This window comes from Urocitellus parryii, chromosome 1 (assembly GCF_045843805.1).
Source record: "Urocitellus parryii isolate mUroPar1 chromosome 1, mUroPar1.hap1, whole genome shotgun sequence".
NCBI lineage: Eukaryota > Metazoa > Chordata > Mammalia > Rodentia > Sciuridae > Urocitellus > Urocitellus parryii.
In genome coordinates, this window is record NC_135531.1 from 252,353,872 (window position 1) to 252,374,183 (window position 20,312).

A 20,312-nucleotide genomic window follows, 5' to 3' on the forward strand; every position below is an offset into this window, starting at 1 on the left:
TTTGGTGCCAATACCATGCTGTTTTTGTTATTATTGCTCTGTAGTATAGTTTAAGGTCTGGTATAGCAATACCATCTGCTTCACCCTTCCTGCTTAGGATTGCTTTAGCTATTTTGGGTCTCTTATTTTTCCAGATGAATTTCATGATTGCTTTTTCCATTTCTATGAGGAATGCCATTGGGATTTTGATTGGAATTGCATTAAATTTGTATAGTGCTTTTGGTAGTATGGTCATTTTGATAATACTAATTCTGCCTACTCAAGAACAAGGTAGATCTTTCCATCTTCTAAGATCTTCTTTGATTTCTCTCTTTAGGGTTCTTTAGTTTTCGTTGTATAGATCTTTCACCTTGTTTGTTGAGTCCCAAGTATCTTTTTTTTTTTTTTTTTTTGAGGATATTATGAATGGGGTAGTTTTTCTCATTTTCTTCTCAGAGGATTTGTCACTGATATACAGAAATGCCCTTTGATTTATGGGTGTTGATTTTATATCCTGCTACTTTGCTAAATTCATTTACTAGTTCTAGAAGTTTTCTGGTGGAGTTTTTGGGGTTTCTAGGTATAGAATCATATCGTCAGCAAATAGAGCTAATTTAAGTTCTTCTTTTCCTATACATATCCCTTTGATTTCTTTCGTCTAACTGATCTGGCTAGTGTTTCGAGAACTGTGTTGATTAGAAGTGGTGAAAGAGGGCATCCCTGTCTTGTTCCTTATTTTAGAGGGAATGCCTTCAATTTTTCTCCATTTAGAATGATGTTGGCCTGAGGCTTAGTGTAGATAGCCTTTACTATGTTGAGATATATTCCTGTTATCCCTAGTTTTTCTAGTGTTTTGAACATAGAGGGGTGCTGTATTTTGTCAAATGCATCTATGTTCATTAGAGATATTGGTCTGAAGTTTTCTTTCTTTGAAGTGTCTTTGGAATCAGGGTGATATTGGCCTCATAGAATGAGTTTGGAAGTGCTGCCTCTTTTTCTATTTCCTGAAATAAATTGAAGAGTATTGGTATTAGTTCTTCTTTAAAGGTCTTGTAGAACTGGTCTGTGTATCCATCACGTCCTGGGCTTTTCTTGGTTGGTAATCTTTTGATGGCTTCTTCTATTTCCTCACTTGACATTGGTCTGTTTAAGTTGTGTATATCTTCCTGACTCAACCTGGGCAGATCATATGACTTAAGAAATGTGTTGATGCCTTCAATGTCCTCTATTTTATTGGAGTATAAGGTTTCAAATAATTTCTAATTATCCTCTGTATTTCTGTAGTGTCTGTTGTGGTATTGCCTTTTTTATCACGTATACTGGTATTTTGAGTTTTTTTTCTCTCTCTCTTCGTTAGCATGGCTAAGGAACTGTCAATTTTATTTATTTTTTCAAAGAACCAACATTTAGATTTGTCAGTTTTTTCAGTTGTTTCTTTTGTTTCGATTTCATTGATTTCTGCTCTAATTTTAATTATTTCTTGCCTTCTGCTTTTGCTGCTGATTTTTTGTTCTTTTTCTAGGGCTTTGAGATGTAGTATGAGGTCATTTATTTGTTGACTTTTTCTTCTTTTAAGGAATGAACTCCATGCAATGAATTTTCCTCTTATTACTGCTTTCATAGTGTCCCAGAGATTTCGATATGTATGTTGTGTCTGTGTTCTCATTTACCTGTAAGAATTTTTTAATCTCCTCCTTGATGTCTTCTGTAACCCATTGTTCATTCAGTAGCATATTATTCAGTCTCCATGTGATGCAGAAATTTTTATTTTTTATTTTGTCATTGATTTTCAATTTCATTCCATTATGATCTGATAAAACGCATGGTTGTACTTGCTAAGAGTTGTTTTGTGGCATAATATATGGTCTATTTTAGAGAAGGATCCATGTGCTGCTGAGAAGAAAGTGTATCCTCTTGATGCTGGTTGAAATATTCTATATATGTCAGTTTAGTCTAAGTTATTAATTGTGTTATTGAGCTCTATAGTTTCTTTATTCAACTTTTGTTTAGAAGATCTATTCAGTGATAAGAGAGGTGTGTTAAAGTCACCCACGATTATTGTGTTGTGGTCAATTTGACACTTGAACTTGAGAAGAGTTTATTTGATGAACATAGCTGCTCCATTGTTTAGGGCATATATATTTATGATACGTCTTTTTGGTGTTTGGTTCCCTTGAGCAGTATGTCATGTCCATCTTCATCCCTTTTGATTAACTTTGGCTTGAAGTCTACTTTATTTGATGTGAGCATGGAAACCCCTGCTTGCTTCCATAATTCATTTGAGTGTATGATTTTCCCCAACCTTTAACCTTCATTCTGTGTATATCTTTTCCGTCAGATGAGTCTCCTGTAGGCAACATATTGTTGGATCTTTATTAATCCAATCTGTTAGCCTATGTCTTTTGGTTGGTGAGGTTAAGCCATTACATTTAGGGTCACTATTGAGACATGGTTTGTATTTCCAGCCATATTTGTTTATTTTTGTTATTTAACTTGACTTGGTTTTCCTCTTTGATTAGTTTTACCTTTAGTGTACTACCTCCCTCTGCTGGTTTTCATTGTTGTTTTTCATTTCCTCTTCATGAAATATTTTGCCAAGGATGTTTAGTAGTGCTGGTTTGCTAGCTATAAATTCTTTTAACTTTTGTTTAACGTGGAAGGTTTTTATTTCATCTTCCAATCTCACGCTTAATTTTGCTGGATACAAGATTCTTGGTTGGCACCCATTATCTTTCAGAGCTTGATATATGTTGTTCCAGGATCTTCTATCTTCCAGGGTCTGTGTTGAAAAATCTGCCATTATCCTAATTGGTTTACCCCTGTATATAATCTGATTCCTTTTTCTTGTGGCTTTTAAAATTCTCTCCTCATTCTGTATGTTGGGCATTTTGATTATAATGTGTCTTGGTGTGGACCTGTTGTGATTTTGCACATTCAGCATCCTGTAGCCTTCTTGGATTTGGATTTCTGTTTCATTCTTCATGTCTGGAAAGTTTTTTGATATTATTTCATTTGATAGATTGCTCATTCATTTGGTTTGGACCTCTATGCTTTCCTCTATCCCAATAACTTTTAAATTTGGTCTTTTTATGCTGTCCCATATTTTTTGAATGTTCTGCTTATGGTTTCTTAGCATTTTTGCTGTGTTGTCTATGTTCTTTTCAAGATGGTATATTTTATCTTCATTGTCTAATGTCCTATCTTCTAAGTGGTCTACTTTGTTGTTGATGCTCTCATTTGAGGTTTTAATTTGGTTTATTATTTCTTTCATTTCAAGGATTTATGTTTGTTTGTTTTTGTATAACCTCTATCTCCCTGTTGAGGTGATCTTTTTCTTCTTGGATTTGTTTATGTAGCTCATTGTGATCTTTCACTGCCTGTATTTGTTCTCTTATGTCTTCTTTGAGATCCCAAAACATTTTAATCATATATATATCCTGAATTCTTTCTCTGTCATTCTTTCTGCTGTAGCTGTCAATTCTTCTAATGATGTGTTGTCTTGATTTGTTTGTGGTACTTTCTTCCCTTGTTTTTTCATGTTGCTTGCGTTTCTTTCTTTCCAGCTCTGTGGGACTGGTGTGTTATTGTTTTTACCCTATAGATTTGTAGTGCTCTTGTATGGTTCCAAGATCTCTCCTTTGTGTGGAAGGACAATGTTATCAGATCCCAATTTCAACAATGCATCACCTGTTCAGACAGAGATCTGCAGTGATAGTCTCGCTCATCAAAAAATGGTGAGAAAGGTTTTCCAAGACAGAGTCGTCTGCTTCCAGCACCGAGGTGTCTGGTGAGGTTGGGGGAGCTGGGATGGCCTTGTGCTGTGGCTAGATTGCAGCAGAGTGACTGGAACACAGAGGCTCTGATTTCTGCATGGGTGGTCGAAGAGCAGGTGGTCGCAGCACTGGTGGTTTTTGTCCCATGCTGTGAGATGTTGTATTCTGTCTAGATGAGACCTTGTAGAGACACTGCCTGACTGCTTTCTTGGTTTCATTTTACAGAGCAGCCAGAAACAGTAACTCTTCTATTCTGCCATCTTGGATCTCCTCCTAGATATAGCGCATTTTGTTGTTCTGCTGAAGATAGACTTTTTTCTTGGCCCTTTTGGAAGTTTAGACAATTATTTTTTATGGCCCTTATGCTCCTTCCTTACTCTTATGTAGAGTTTTGAAAAATGATGTTGATACAAAGTAGGCTGGACCCAAAGTAAGTGATGCTCGACTGGTACAGCTTGAGACCAGATGTACATGATGTACAGTAAAAATGTTCAAGGAAAGATATTTCATACTATGTGTGTGTACTCACCAAAATAGTTGTATGAGAACCCTGTAGGTAGAATTATTTGAAGACTGGTTAAGCACATATTGAATCCATTTTAAATTCTTCTTTCAGTATTTCTTTCTTTGTAAATCTGATTCACATATTTGAGAATATATATTAAAGTAGAAATATCCTACTTTATGGAATGATTTTAATGAAACTATGTTTCACACTCAAGCCCTGTGATTGGGTTCATTGGGCATTTAGCATAGATGTGAGGTAATTTAGTTGTGGATTTTTGTTTTCTGTACTCCATTTTATTAAGTTGGGTTTCTTCAGGGATCTAGTATCTCTTTAAAGAGGGATAACTACAGCTTAGTTAGTTGGTTAAGCAGAGTGCATTTTATAAACTAAAATACTTTTTTATTAAACCTTTTTTTTTTTTTTGAGGTACAGGGAATCAAACCCAAGGCTTTAAGAATATAGAACAGTACTCTACCATTGAGCCACACCTCCAGCCCCAACCATATTCTTTTAATTTGAAAAGCTCTTTTTGTGAGGCTTAATGCTTTGTGAACCAATGCTCTATTTTATTTGCTTTAGAATATTGTATAAGCTTCCTGTATTACTCCTACTGGTCCTATAACAGTTCCTGTTTTTTTTTTTTTCATATTTAAAGTTAGAAAATGTTATGCTTTCTTAAGTAGCTAATTCCCTGATTTATCAAAATGATGCCAGGTGTGTGCTTGATGAACCTGTATTTTGCAATGGGAGCCTCTTCATTGATGCATGCTTATAAAGAAGTAAGTTGACAAGTCAGTGGGGACCTGTGAGGTGTAAAAATAGCAGTGCTTTTACTAATGTACAATTTTGTTTGTATTTGAAAAAGGGCACTTAACATAGGAATTAAAGTACAGAACACGCAAGTCTAATGCAAGTCCTAGGAGCAGCACTGCTGTTGTTTCCTAATGGGATAATCTCAGAAACAAGTATTAAAAGACACTTTAATCTGGGAATATCTGAAAGCCCTTTGATTCTCAGTGGGTTTTCTTTTTTTTTTTTTTTGCTTAATTTTTTTTTTTTCAAGAGTGGGGATTGAACCCAGGGTCTCACACATGCTAGGCGTATCTTTGAGCCTTTTCTTATTTGAGACAAAGTTTCACTAAATTGCCTCTGAGTAGCTGGGATTATAGGAGTGTGCCACCTTGACTGGCTTCTTGTACTTGCATAATCAAATCAGCAAAACAATAGGAATATTGACTTATTCATCTTGTCAGCAGTGAGAAGAGTCATGTTGACATATAGAGCTAACTTCAAGTTAATAGTCTTTAAAAATATAAATATGAATTACCTTGGTAGTGAAGAAGATACACATATCTACATATTTGTATTTGTGCTTATACATTTACATATATACATACACCTAGTTTAGTAAGGCATCAGTAATTTGCATTTAAGTACAAGTATTTGAGAAGAAAGTAGCCTACATTTTATTGATCAAAATTTCTTATAACTGAGCCTTTTAAAAAAATTCAGTTCATAAACTGCAAGAGGAATTTATATTTATATAATTAGATTTGCTAGAGACTGTGTATGCTGTTTTACAAGAGAAAATGTCAGACTAATTCCTGACTATTATTATAAGCCACTAAAATGAGACAGTAAAAAAACAAAGTTGGGATGGTAATATTCCAAAAGAAATGTTCTCTAAATGATGAGTAAAGTTATAGCATTACCATATATCTTCAGAAGAATACAGTTGTGGTGGGGTTTTAGTAAACTCTAAATAAGGAGCAGTAGCAAGAAGCTATTTTTTTTTTAAAGAGAGGAGAGAGAGAGAGAGAGAGAGAGAGAGAGAGAGAGAGAGAGAGAGAGGGAGAGGGAGGGGGGGAGGGAGGAGAGAGGAGAGAGAGAGGGGAGAGAGAATTTTTTAATATTTATTTTTTAGTTCTCGGCGGACACAACATCTTTGTATGTGGTGCTGAGGATCGAACCTGGGCCGCACGCATGCCAGGCTTGAGTCACATCCCCAGCCCCAAGAAGCTACATCCCCAGACCCCCAAAATAAGATTTTTGAATCTTATTTTAAGCAATCTTTAGGATTTGTTAGGAATATTTACTTATATATCCTATATATGTGTGTGTGTGTATGATGAGTTTTAAGTATAGTTTTATATAACCAAGTAATTAAATAGATATTTTACATTGAATATTAAACAGAAATTCGTTGAGTGTGGTGTCTCATGCCTTTAAGCTCAGCAACTTTGGAGGCTGAGGCAGGAGGATCGCAAGTTCAGGGCCAGCCTGAGCACCTTAGTGAGGCTCTAAACAATTCAGCAAGACCCTATCTCAAAATAAAAAATAAAATGGACTGGGGGTAAAGCACCCCTGTGTTCAATCCCCAGTACCAAAAACAAAACAAAAAACAAATTATATTTTTAAATGATGTGTCTTGATCTTCTAGATTTTCTTGGCATAGTATCATATGGTGATTTTTTTTTTCCATTTGAAAAAATAATAAAAATGATCCAATACTATTAACTTTGAGACTAATAGACTGATAGTTATTTGGTAACTATAGTCTTGGCATCATCAGTGAAGCCCTTCTTACTGATCACTTAAGTACACTTTTAAATTCCCCTTGTTCTAAATTATTGCTCATTTTTAGAAAATGTCTCATCCTTTTTTAAAAAAAAATATTTATTTTTTAATTGTAGTTGGACACATTACCTTTATTTTATTTATTTTTATGTGGTGCTGAGGATTGAACCCAGGGCCTCCCACATGCTAGGCGAGCGCTCCACCGCTCAGCCCCAGCCCCAGCCCCAGCCCCAAAATGTCTCATTCTTAAAATAGGTTGCTTATATTATTCCCTCCCTGAAATGTAAAATACAAGTAACTAAATTTGAATGGGCTCTCTTAAGGTTAATATGTGGCTGCTAAAGATGATGTTTTGTAATGGTTTTAGTAGTAGTATTTAGAGTATTTATTTTTAAATTTTCTCAGTGTATTTATAAAGCAATAAAAATAAGAGGGAAAAGCCTAATTTCATTTTTTAAAGTTCTTCTAATTGGATATTTGAAACACCAAGCCTCAGGCATTCAAAGGACTTGATAAATAAACAGGAAGGTTATGCTTGGAAAGTCTGTAAATTTTTATCAACTTAGGCTCATCCTCTAAGTTTGGTTTGCTTTTAACTATTTATAGTTAGCCTTTTGCTGATTATATCTAAGTGTTGCTCTATGCCTATAGTTATAGTTTGTATTGCAATTTAACTTAAAATCTCTGTAAATTCCAGTTATTTGGTGAGCCTATCTTTCACATTCAATTCATTATTGAATATTGTGAAAAGAATATAACAAAATTTAAATTTGGAGTTCTTTGGTGGTTATAGGGAAAGAGTCTTATGTGAGGAATCTTCTAGGCTAAACAACAAAAACAAATTTATAGTTACTTCCCATTCTTGTCTTTTTTTTTTTTAATGGTGTAGGAAATCCAACCCAGGTTCTTGAGCTTAATACCAAGCACACACTTTACCTTTGAGCTACACCCCTAGTCCCTACTTTCCATTCTTACCTATTTACAAGAAGCCTACCTGAATATAGAAAACAATTCTTTGTATCAAAATTCTCCTTAAATTCTCTTTGGATAATACGTTTTGAACTAAATACAAAGGAAGGTAAATCTAGTCTCAGGTAGGTTTGTTATATCATATTTTGGTTCATAGGCATTCTGGTCAGACGATATCTTACATGGTCCAGAAAGAACATGCTCTGAGGTATATTTGAGTTAATTTGGACTACCATGTTGAATGTTTATCTTGGGCAAAAAATACAGAATTTAGGGTGACCTTTGCAAACCCCAGATGTAACTGATTTTTTGAACCTGCTGTGGGAGTAGCTTTGAAAAAAATGTAACTTACTAAAGTAATTCTGATTAAGGAAGATCTGGAATTATTTTTCTGTGGCTGCTTTTGGTGAATTTCTTCAAAGCATTGTGGTTTGGGATCTAGCAAATAAATAAGTCATATTTATGTTGGAAACAACAACAACAAACTCTACCCATAAAACATTGTTGTAAATTAGACACATTTTTGGGGCAGGGGGAGGCCATAAGGCCAAATTTTTACTTGGTAAAGAAATTACATAAGTGAGAAATTTCCCTCTTTTCTTTTGCAAGGAAGGATGGAATGTATGCTAACAGAAGAGGAGCACTTCATTTTATTTAATGTGAAGTTGCATCTAATATCTGTGTTTTTAGTTCTATTTGTTATCTATTGCTTTTTCTCAGTTTTATATATTTTGTTTTTGCTACCTTCTGTTTATTCTCTTCTGCTTACTCCAAGTATAGAAATGCTATTGTGAATGTATCAACAATTGTTCTAACCCTCTGAGTGGGAGACAGATACATAGGTCAAGGATTTAATGACGAGAACTATGACTTTAGGGACAAACCAAATTAAAGATATGTTTTAATGAAAGAAACCAATTTCTAGGGTTATATGGCTGTCCGTGTATCTATATTCTTCAAGATTATCTGCTTAACTCTGCATTATATGCGTTCTCCCTGCATCTATCCATAGCATCAAATGTTATCTCTACTAATGACTAATAATTCTTTATACTTCTTGATTTTTAATATAAACTTAAAATTTTCAGTTGCCTCAAATTTTCAAGCTTAAGTTACCTTCATACACCTCATTTTTTACATTATTCTCTCTCTCTGACCTGCCTACTCACCAGTCTATTCCTTTCCCTGTATGTACTTACCAAGGTTAATGTATTTAAAGGCCTCTTCACCTTCATAGTCTGGAAGGCTAAAAATTAAGAATCACCTTTATCTTGCTGCTGTTTTTTATATGCTAGCTAAATCATTAGTTACCATGTATTCTTTTTCTATATGATTACTTAGTTCTCTCCTTTCTATTTGTAGGAACTGCCTTGGTTTATTGTATGTCAGGCCTTGCCTGTTTTTTTTTCTTCTTTTTTTAATCTTTGCAACAGTATGTGAAGAAGGTTGCATTGCCTCTTTTTAATATCATATTTATAGATTAGGCCTGAAGAAATTAATTGACATGCTGTTCAAACACAAGGAAATGGTGGCACAAGGATTTGAGGCTGAGTGACTTTAAAAACAAATCTCTCAGGGCTGGGGATTAAGCTAAGTTGTAGAGCATTTATCTAGCATACTTGAGGCCCTGGGTTCAATCCCTAGTGCTGCAAATAAACCACAAAACAAAATAAAAAACCCAGTCTCCACTGTGTATTCTTTCATGTTACACTTTGGGTCCTTCCCTATTGCATATCCACCCACTTATCTTTCTTTTTATCTTAAGATAGTTATATGGAAGCATTTCTGGACCTGTGAACTGGTCATGCTATTTGATGCTCTAAGCCTTTGCTGTCACCTGGTTCCCTCAGTTTGATTTTTCTATCTCAACCCCTGTCTGCTTGGTGAACTCTTTTCCTTCAAGTACCTGTTTAGAAATCATTTTCTATAGTCTTCCTCACTATCACCATCTCCATCTCTAGGAATTACTACAAATATTGTTAGGTTAAGACAGTTGTTTTCCATACTCAAATGGGATGTGTTCTCTTTGAGGACAGCAATACATTTACTCTTTTTAGTTCTGTTAGTCTTGATTGTAATTTGGAGATAAAAGGCATTCTGTCTTTATAAGAAGCATAGTATACTTCGTACTTTTTTCGAAGGAAACTCTAAATGTAGAGTTTTATCTTGTAAAATTATTTAGATGTATCTGGATTATTTATGCATTTGTGTAGGTTAGGCATTTATTGAGTGCTTACTAGCACTAGGCACTTTGCCAAGTATTTGAGATAGAGGGAAAGACTTGGGGAGAATAGTAGAAAGATTTGAATAAAGCCAGTACTTTTCTATAGGGTGGTAATGTAGTTAGGATTCTGAAAAATTGTAATAACAGGATCTGACTCTCGGTGAAAGGCTTTCTTAAAAAATATTTATTTATTTATTTATTTAAGTTGTGGTTTGACACAATGCCTTTTTTAAAAATTATTATTTTTTTTATGTGGTGCTGAGGATCGAACCCAGGGCCTCTCATGCACTAGGTGAGCGCTCTACCACTGAGCCACAACCCCAGTCCCTTGGTGAAAGGTTTTGATTCTGGTCTCCTAGCAGAGTGCTTTCTACTTAGTAGAAAGTTAGTTAATATTTGTTTAATTAATTAGACTGTTATTGAAGTAATACAAAGTATAAATTTAAGATGTTGGAATGTAATTTTTTTTCTCCTGTTTTGACATTTAAATTTATTTTAAATTATTTATGATAATCTGCAGAAATTCTTTGAGAAGGCATATTATATCAGTAAGTTCAGTTGCCATTATATGTTAGAGTAGATCTATATATGATAAATGCTTTCTGGTGTACATGCTTCTTTCTCATAACAAGGATGATGTCATTGATGGGGTGAATAAACTTCCCTAATACTTTGTTTTATGTGTTTATGAATTATTGCTCAAAAGGTGATCCTTAAGATAGCTTATAAAATGTTTGTGAAGAGTGGTTTTCCTCCTTTATATGTTCATTTTATTGTATTATCCTTTCCTTTTAATGTAACTTGCCCTTACCCCTTATCCTCCACACCTTTTTTGTTTTTGCAGTATCTCTTGCTCCTCCTCCTCCCTCCATCCTACAGGTAACTCCTCAGTTACCTTTAATGGGATTTGTGGCCAGAGTTCAAGAAAATAGTAAGTTTATGTCTTCTTTATGCTGTAGATCAGATTATAGGCATAAAATGTCATTTATATATGATTGACTGAATAGTCATTCATTCACTGATACTTCAGCTATTTTAATATTATGAACAAGTCACTGTATGATTGGCTATTGGGGAATGATAAAATAATTAAGATGAAATGTTCTACTTTCAAATAGCTTTATTTATTTTTATTTTTACTTTTTTTTTTTTTGAGATAGGGTCTCAATATATTGCCCTGACTGGCCTTATACTTGTGATGCTCCTGTCTTTGGCTCCTGAGTTGCTGGGATTACAGGCATGCTCCATTTGCCCAGCTTTCAAATAGCGTTAAATCTGGCAAAATCTGAAGTAGGAGTGTGTAACTCAGTTAGGGTTTGAGTTTGATCCTTAGCACCCAAAAAAACCCAAAATAAGAGTAAAAAGTTATAGTTGTAAAGATAAGTCAAATATGAAATAGTGACATATGTAAGAAAAGAAAGATCACATCTGAGGAGATAACTCTTTAATCACCAGATATTCCATCTTTTTTTTCTGGGTTGTTCAGATAAGTAGTGGTACTCTTGTTTCCCGCTACTAAACTTTTTGAGTATTGTAGGTATTGAGACTCTCTCTCTGTGATTCTAAGTGTAAAAAGGGCAATGCCATGTTAGGGCTCAGGGAACCAAGCTGCCAGTTTATCTTCGAAGATGCCTCACAGACTGGCAATGAATTTACCTTGGTTTGTTGTTTAGTGTTGAAGCATGTGGAATCAGATAATTAATTTATTGGCACATTGAGTCTCCTCCTATGGAAGCATTAGGGAAACTCAGGAAACTTTACATGTATAAATCAGGGGACCTGTGTCAACATTCAATGAGGAATTGCTGTCACAGAAACCAGTGCACATAGTCTGTATGATAGGTGATTTCTTTTATTGTGATTAGCCTACATAAGGGCCCACATCGAAATCTTAAGGCTACATAATGAGCATAGAATCTGAACTAGGGGAATTATAGTTGATCTTTGAACAAGAGGTTTGAACTATTGAGCAGGTTTGAACTGCTTGGGTCACTTAGATGGATTTTTTTTCTTTTTAATTTGTCACAGTTTAAAAAACTCATCAACAATTGTGTTAGCCTAGATATATAGAAAAATAAGAACAAGTCTATCAAAAATGCACAAAATATTTATGGATAATAGTATTATAATTTACTATCATAAAATATATACAAATCTATTTAAAAATTTTCAAAACAGGCATAAATTTACTCATAGATCATATACAACATCATGCACAGTTGAGAGTATAAATAAATGTAAAGATGCAGTATTAAATCATAACTGCATAAAAATAACTATAGTAATACTTAACTACTGTAATAATTTTATAACTACTTCTTTTTGCTGTTTTGCTGAGCTCATGTATTTCCAATAAAAGTGTTTCAAGTATCAACTTAAAAGGTCTTGCTTCTGAGCAATTCATCTCTCTAGTAAAATTGTGTATTGCAGTAAAAGTGCTTCCACAGTTCTCAAGTTTTTCACCTTATATAGTTCATATAATATGCAAAATGTGTTAATCAGCTATTTGTTATCTGTAAGGCTTCCTGACAACAGCAAGGCTATATTAATACTTGAGTCTTGGAGCTTCAGAAGTTATATGTGGATTTTTGACTGTTACGGGTGGGTGGGGAGACCCTAACCCCCATATTGTTCAAGGTCAATTGTACATTAATTTAAGATTTAATGTTATCAAGCAAAAGTAGCCCTATGCATCTTTCTTATAACAAGGATGGTGTGTCATTGATGGGATGAAAAGATTTGCAGTCTGTTGCTTAGGATTCTTTAGAAATGGGCATCGTCAGTAGTAGAATGCAAGTTCTAGGAGAACAAGAACTTTGCCTATTTTGTTCACTGGCCTTAGAAAAGTGTCTGATACATAGCAGGCACTTTTGGTCCCTCCTTTATTTGTGCACCTGTAGCAAACTTAAATGTCCCTTCTCTATCAACACATTTTCTTTTCTTTAATTTTTTTTTTTTTTAAGTTGTGTTAGTATTTTAACTGGTTAAAATCCAGTCTCACTGGCCTGGAAGCTCAGTTCTGTCTTTCAGTTACCTTTGCATTTCTATTTGTTGATTTCTAAAAATATCTTCTGTTTTTTGAAAGGTACCTCATGAATTCTTGGAATGTTTACCACACTCTGTTTTTTTAAGAGATTTTCTTACATTTTAGAGCTATATTCATATATAATTAGTTGATTTAATGTTTTTAAATTATGCTATTGGAGCCATTTGTTATTTTGGCTCTCATGTGACCCATACTGGCTCAGGGAGAAAATGTCTTCTCAGCCAGGTTTAGCTTGGCCAACTTGTGCCTAGCACAGTCCATAGGGTGATCCTTTGCCAGGCTTAAGACGTTAAATGTTGGGATGGAAAGTTACCATTCTCTGTTCTTTTAAAAAATTTTGCTGCATCCAAACAGCAGACCAAAGAGAAAAGGATTTAATCAGAGTATCAAAATTGAAGGAATTTCCAGTGTTCCATATAGCCATATAAGATGGAAAGTTGAAGTATCATTACAATAAGAGAAATTTTCTCCCAACACAAATCCAATTTAATCACATTGATTAAGAAAGAATCTTGAAATTTTTCTTTTTTTAAAAAAAAATTATCATGATGAGCATGCATCACATTGATTAAGAAAGAATCTTGAGGGGCTGAGGTTGTGGCTCAGGGGTAGAGTGCTCGCCTAGCATGTACGAGGCGCTGGGTTTGATCCTCAGCACCACATAAAAATAAAAACAAAAATAAAGGTATTGTGTCTAACTACAACTAAAAAAAAATTTTAAAAAGAAAGAATCTTGAAATTTTTCTTTTTTAAAAAATTATCATGATGAGCATGCACTTTGAAGAATTCCCTTCAGTTGCTGCTATGTGTTCCACCTCACAAGGTGTTCTGTTCTCATTCAGAACAAAGTAGTTTGAGCAGTTTCTGGAGTTAAGGTCAGATCTTGAAATCAGTGTTGAATATTAATGATCAATTAGGCAGGAATGTTACTGTAGGAACTAAAGGATTATTTTCTTTTAAAAAAATCTAGGCTTGAAAGTTGAATGGATTATGAAACAGGACATCATTGGGTTTCATCAGTAATTAGAGTGGAAAGTTTGTAGATACACTGAAATTTTTCATCAACAAACCTCTGGAAGCACATGATAGATGATTTTCAAACATTATTGTAACAATACTACCTGTATTTTAAAAAGTCAGTTCCTAAATAGGTCACACTATCACAATTAATTGCCTTTTGGAGTCTTCCTTTTTTTTTTTTTTCTTTCTTTTCAGGTGTTGGGTGGGGTTTGAACTCGCAGGTGCCTCTTCTAATATTGAGCAACATCCCAGCTCAGGGACTGACTGCCTTTTACACCCCTTTCTGTAGTCATATACATTTTTCACACACCAAAGTATAAAATAAAAACTTTTTCATACGAGGTATGCTATGACTAATATACAGACAAGGCAGGACTTAGACATTCAAATGTATGTTCTCCTCTTCAAAGCATTTGCCTTAGAAAGACATATACCTTTCTTTTAGAATTACCTTTAAAATTCTCAGGCATATTATTTTGAAGATGCTTTATGATAGAAAATATTTACTATGCATCAAGTGTAATGTTTGGAAGAAGTCTGGAATTACTTGGAACCAGTTATGCTGGAGTAAAAAGTACAGTAATGATTCGGTTATTCTTTTTAAAATCCTCCTGTGGCTGCCCATTGCCCTTTGGGCAAGTCCAAACTGCTGTAAGGCCCATCTTGCTTTGTTCTCTTCAGCTTCCTATGCTTTCTGCTGAACTTTGGATAGTTCTTTGAAGGTTTCCTGTTTATCTTTCTTTATATATAAGATGAAATATTCATGATGCATACTACTTCCCAGACATTTATTACTATCCTTCAGATCTGAGGAAGCCTTCCCTGACTCACATAAAAGATTTGGTTTGTGCAAAGTGTTCCTATAATATCTTAAAGCGCTTATTAGATTTCATTATAAATGAAAGTTTTGTTATCCATATCTCCATGACTTTGCCCACTAAACTTTTCTTAGTGCTGAGCATCATACCTAGTCATAGTAGGCACTCATTTGATGTTTACTGAATGAATACATTCAGGTGATCTTCCACTTACTTCTGTGAGACTAGTTAATCTTGGAAATCCTGTTTTCTCATCTATAAAATTAAGATTTAAAACACTATCTCCCGAGGTAAAGGATAAATGAAATAATGTCTTATAAGGTGCTAGATTCTCAAGTAATTGAACTATTTTAGGTAAAAAATGGGAGCTTATGGTTGTCTTATTAAACTGGCTCTCAAGAAGTTATAAGAAAAGTAAAAATGGCCAATGACAGCATCAGGAGTAATTTTTTTTTTGCAGTTCAATTTTTTATTTTAATAAAATCAGAATATACACAGCACATGTCAGGAGTAATTTTGTAGTGCAGTTTCTCAAGGTGATTGTCCTGAAAGTTCCTTTGGATCTGTGGTTTTATGCAATTATTTCCATCAGTCTCTTTACCTTGGAAATACAAATAGAGAATATTGTTATTTCTTAAGGTATCCCTATATAATTTTTCATAAACTATATGCTAAAATCACATGTATATCTTTTGTTCATTATTAAATCATATGACTAAAAGGATTTTAAAATTAGTACATTTTTAAGTTTGTAGAATAGGATAAGTGCAGAGGGCATAATAGACAGGAAGAATACTGAAATAGGACAGAGTAGATTGTTGTTATAGCTGATTCTCACCAGAAATGATCTTACAAAATCCATTTGATTCATTCATGGACTTAGATAAGAATAAGGAATAAACAGGATTGCTCAGAGAATTTAATGGACTCAATTTGGTAGTTCATAAGAATTAGTGCTGTTTATTAAAACTGGGCATCTGACAAATGCAGGTTTATTCATTTTATTTTGTTGGATTGTGCTCAAGTATATACCAAGCATTTTGAAAGTTTTGAGTTCTCTGAGTTTTAGATGTTTCACACCTGAGCTGTGAAAGCAGATCTCTATAGATTTTAGATATTTTTGATATTTAAATTACTCTCCTAGTACATTCAGACATTTAGCCTAAATCATAAATTATTTGAAATTCTTTTTTTCTCTAAATTTAAATTTTTTTAAGTTGTTGATGGAACTTTATTTTTTATTTATTTATATGTATTGCTGAGAATTTAACCCAGTGCCTCACACATGCTAGGCAAGAGCTTTTACCACTGAGCCACAAGCCCAACGCCAGTTGAAATTCTTTAAACAAATAAAACATCTTCATGGATGAAGTTACTCAAAATTGTTTATGATTTTTCTTCCCAAATTTAATAAAATGCTATTTTAAAAAATAATTGAAAGTAGATTATTAAAATTTGACCATTCCTTGGGCTCATTTAAATTTGTTATAAGAAAGATATGGTTAAATGTCCTGATTAATATTTCTAATAACTCCTTCTTGAAAATAGTATGAAGCCAAACCAATATTGTACTGATTCATTTGAAAATAAGATTATGTATTAGCATAAGAAGGTTAGAGAGGTTCAGGTACTAGTAATTTTTTGGGTTAAACTTTATTCATCATCCATCAGCAGTAACACAAAGGGGAGGGAGACCAGCATGCTAGATTTAGAACATATTTAGTGGCAAGACTTCTTCTGTCCACTTATTTTTTGATAAGTTATTATTTTCAAGTCTAGGTTTATATTTCATGAATCTAGAAGCTCTGCTTAATGTGTAGTTTGTTGTCAGCTTCATACATTCTTAGTTTCAGATACACCACCTCCACCACCACCTGTGGAAGAACCAGTCTTTGATGAATCACCCCCTCCACCACCTCCTCCAGAAGATTATGAAGAGGAGGAAGCAGCTGTGGTTGAGTATAGTGATCCTTATGCTGAAGAGGACCCACCATGGGCTCCAAGGTCTTACTTGGAAAAGGGTAAGTTTCAGAAGGCTCTGTGGAGGGATGGGAAGACATCTTTAAATAGAAATTAAATTTGCTGGTAATGAAGATAATCTTATTTATTTTTTACTGATAAATTTTTGTTTATATGTATGATCTATTCAGTTTAAGGTTCATAATTTTGAAAGTCATATTAGTAAATTTTTGTGAACATTTGATTACTTTTTTAATTGATGGGTATCTGTTGTTCCTATTGCGATGCTTTTCACAAATGAATCCTATAAAACAAAAGTCACCAGCGGGAGGTTTTCTATTTCCTTTGAAATGCTCTAGGAGGAGGATTATTTTCCAAGTTATTAGTTATTTTTGTCCTCATGGCTTTAGAACATCATTATTCTTTTTAGAACATTATTTTTAGTCATCCTATACCAGATAGTTCAGTTAATGTCTATGTAGGAAATATTCTTTGAAAAAATAATGGTTTCTTGGTTGTTTGCATAGTAGTATCAGGCATTTCTTTTAGTGGAAAGCTTCTCTGAGTATATTAGCTAACCATGACATAGTACCTTAGGACATGTTTCCAAATCTTATCCACTTGGAAAATAAAAAATGTGTGTTATTTGGAAGGAAATTTTCTGTAAAAGAAATCAAAGCTACTAACCTAGTATATTTCTATAAACTGCACAGTAGAATTACCTGGGGAGCTTTTATTAGGAAATAGTGAGCTCCACTTGTGGACAAGTTGGAGAAATAGTAATCAGATTTATATTACTTCCTAAACTGAATTCAGGAAAAAAAATTCCCAAAAGTTTTTCAGACATTCAACAACAGGCAGTGACAAACTCTGACCCCAGAAAGAAGAAAATGTAGGACTTTTTGTATAACTTTTATACATCTGAAATGATGTTGCAGAAGAAAGGATCAGCAACCTTGATTTTTACAGCAATAGAAGCAATTCAAAATGAGGCACAGGGGAAAAAAAACCAAAGCAAAAGCAAAAATAGAAAAAATAGAAGACAAAAATAGGTCAACAGATATGTGGGACAAAATCAGATAGAATTTTTTTGGGGGGGGGGTACCAGAATTGAACCCAGAGGAGATTTACCATTGAGCTACATCCCTAGTTTTTTTTTATTTTTAAAATTTGAGACAGTTTTACTGAGTTGCCCAGGCTGGCCTTGAATTTGTAGCCTTCCTCCCTAAGCCTCCCAGGTCCCTGGGATTACAGGTGTGTGCCATACCACCCAGAAGATAGTCTTAATAAATATATGTGTAATTGGAGTCCCCAGGAAACATGGAATGAAAGAAAAAGATTTGATGTAATAATGGCCAAAATGTTTTCACAGTAGATGAAACTACGTTTAATTATCTATTACTATCTAACAGGATATTCCAAAATTTAATAAACAAGGCAACATTAATTATATTCTCATTTTTCTGTATGGCGTAGCCAAACTTTCTGATTCAGTGACATTCACATGGCTGCCATTAAGGTATCAGCTGAGGCTACAGTTATCTCTAGGCTTGACTGAGGGAGAATTTTCTTTCAGGTCATTGGCAGGAATCATTTTATCATGTATTGTTGACCTGAGAATCTTAATTTCCTTATTGGTTATTGACCAGAGGCTGTGTCCATCTACAACTTAAAAAAAAAAGATGCAAACCAAAGATATTAAGTCACATTTTTAAAGAAATTGGGGAAAATGTCTACTTAAAGTTCTTTTCTTAGCAAAAATATCCTTCTTAAAGACCATTATAGACCAAAAAGTGGGAGGAGCTAGGAATTCATGACTAACAGATACATGCTAAGTAATTTCACAAGGAACTTTTCCAGGCAGAAGAAAAGTAATACTTGCTGCAGTCTCAGGTCTACAAAAAAGGAGTGGAGAGTAAATGGTGAATATGTAGTTAAATACAAAGACATTTTCCTCATTTTAATCCTTTTAAAAATGACAAATAAATAATGAAATAGCAATGTATTTTTAATGTTATTGTATTTTTATACTCTATTTTATTAATTTTTATGTGGTGTTGAGGATCAAACCCAGGGCCTCACAAATGCTAGGCAAATGCTCTACCACTGAGCTACAACTACAGCAGTCCCTAGCAATGTATTTTTTAGAACAAATATAAAAGTGACTTCACTAGTATAAATTATGAAAGGAGAAATGAATTATACTTTGATAAAAGCATAAGGTAGTGTACTTTCTGAAGGTAGAGTGAAATAAAGATGGTTTGTATAAATACATAGATTAATATAACATATACAGTACTTATGTATATAAACATACACTGTGTGTGTGTGTGTGTGTGTATATGAGATAGAGTGTAAACCTTAGAACAAGCAATAAGTACAAAGAGGGTTAGCTATACATTAATGTATACATTAGCTAATATATAGCTGAACCTCTACTGTAGGAAATTGAAATATAAATAATACTTGGGTCATAAAGGCAGGAATAAAAGAAATAAAAACCGGATGAGACAAATAGAATTTGAATAGCAGGATGGTAGATTAAAACCTAGCCTATCAGTAATTGCATTAAATGGCTAGGTGCTGTGGCTCAGAAACTGGAATTCCAGCTACTTTGAAGTCTAAGTTGAGGATAACAGGTTTGAGGCCATCCTGGACAATTTATTAAGACCCTGTCTCAAAATAAAATAAAAAGGACTGGACTATAGATCATTGATATAGAGTGTCCCCAGTTTCAGTCCTTAGTACTTTAAAAAAATGCACTAAATGTAAAATGTTTAAACAAACTGAATTTAAAGACAGAGATCAAGAGGTTAGATAAAGAAAAGATCCAAACATTACATACTCTTTACAAGAAACCCACTTTAAATGTAAGAACATTTTGGGTAAAGGTGAAAAAACATTTATCAAAAGAAGGCTAGCTTGGCTATATTAATATCAGACAAAATTGATTTCAGAGCAAGGAATATTACCTTCGATAAAGATGGACATTTTATAAAAACGAATTATCTTGTTAAGAGAGCATAACAATCAAATATGTATACACTTAATAATAGAGCTTTGAAAAGCAAAAATAGAAAAACTGGAAGGGAAAAATACAAATCATAGCTTTAGTTAGATTTCAGCATTCTAAAGTTTTGTTTTGTTTGTTATTAGAGATTTAACCCAGGTGTACTTTTACCATTGAAGTACACCTTCAGCCCTTTTTGTTGTTTTTTTATTTTGAGACAGGGTCTTACTAAGTTGGGGAGGCTAGCCTTATAGGCGTGCCTCACCATGTCTCTGCTTAACACTCTGAAGTTTTACATAAGTAGAAAATCAGTAAGGATGCAGAAATACATGAACAATATTACCAGCCAACTCACCCTCATTGAAATGTATGGTACATTTTATCTATTAGCTACAGAATGCATATTCCCTTAAAGCATTCAAATGCACT

At 33.8% G+C, this 20,312-nt stretch overlaps 1 protein-coding gene across 46 annotated transcripts in view; it reads left to right on the forward strand.

Moving 5' to 3' along the window:
- The window catches only part of Abi2 (abl interactor 2), a 116,338-nt gene that overhangs the window by 78,757 nt on the left and 17,269 nt on the right, over positions 1 to 20,312 (forward strand). For 24 of the 46 annotated variants that reach the window (XM_026394593.2, XM_077803209.1, XM_077803175.1 and 21 more), the window contains 2 exons: positions 10,875 to 10,961; positions 16,762 to 16,935. In XM_026394593.2, coding sequence (XP_026250378.1) covers positions 10,875 to 10,961; positions 16,762 to 16,935 — 261 coding nt within the window. The remainder of the gene's footprint in view (positions 1 to 10,874; positions 10,962 to 16,761; positions 16,936 to 20,312) is intronic. The other 22 variants (XM_077803189.1, XM_077803250.1, XM_077803342.1 and 19 more) reach the window with 1 other exon arrangement.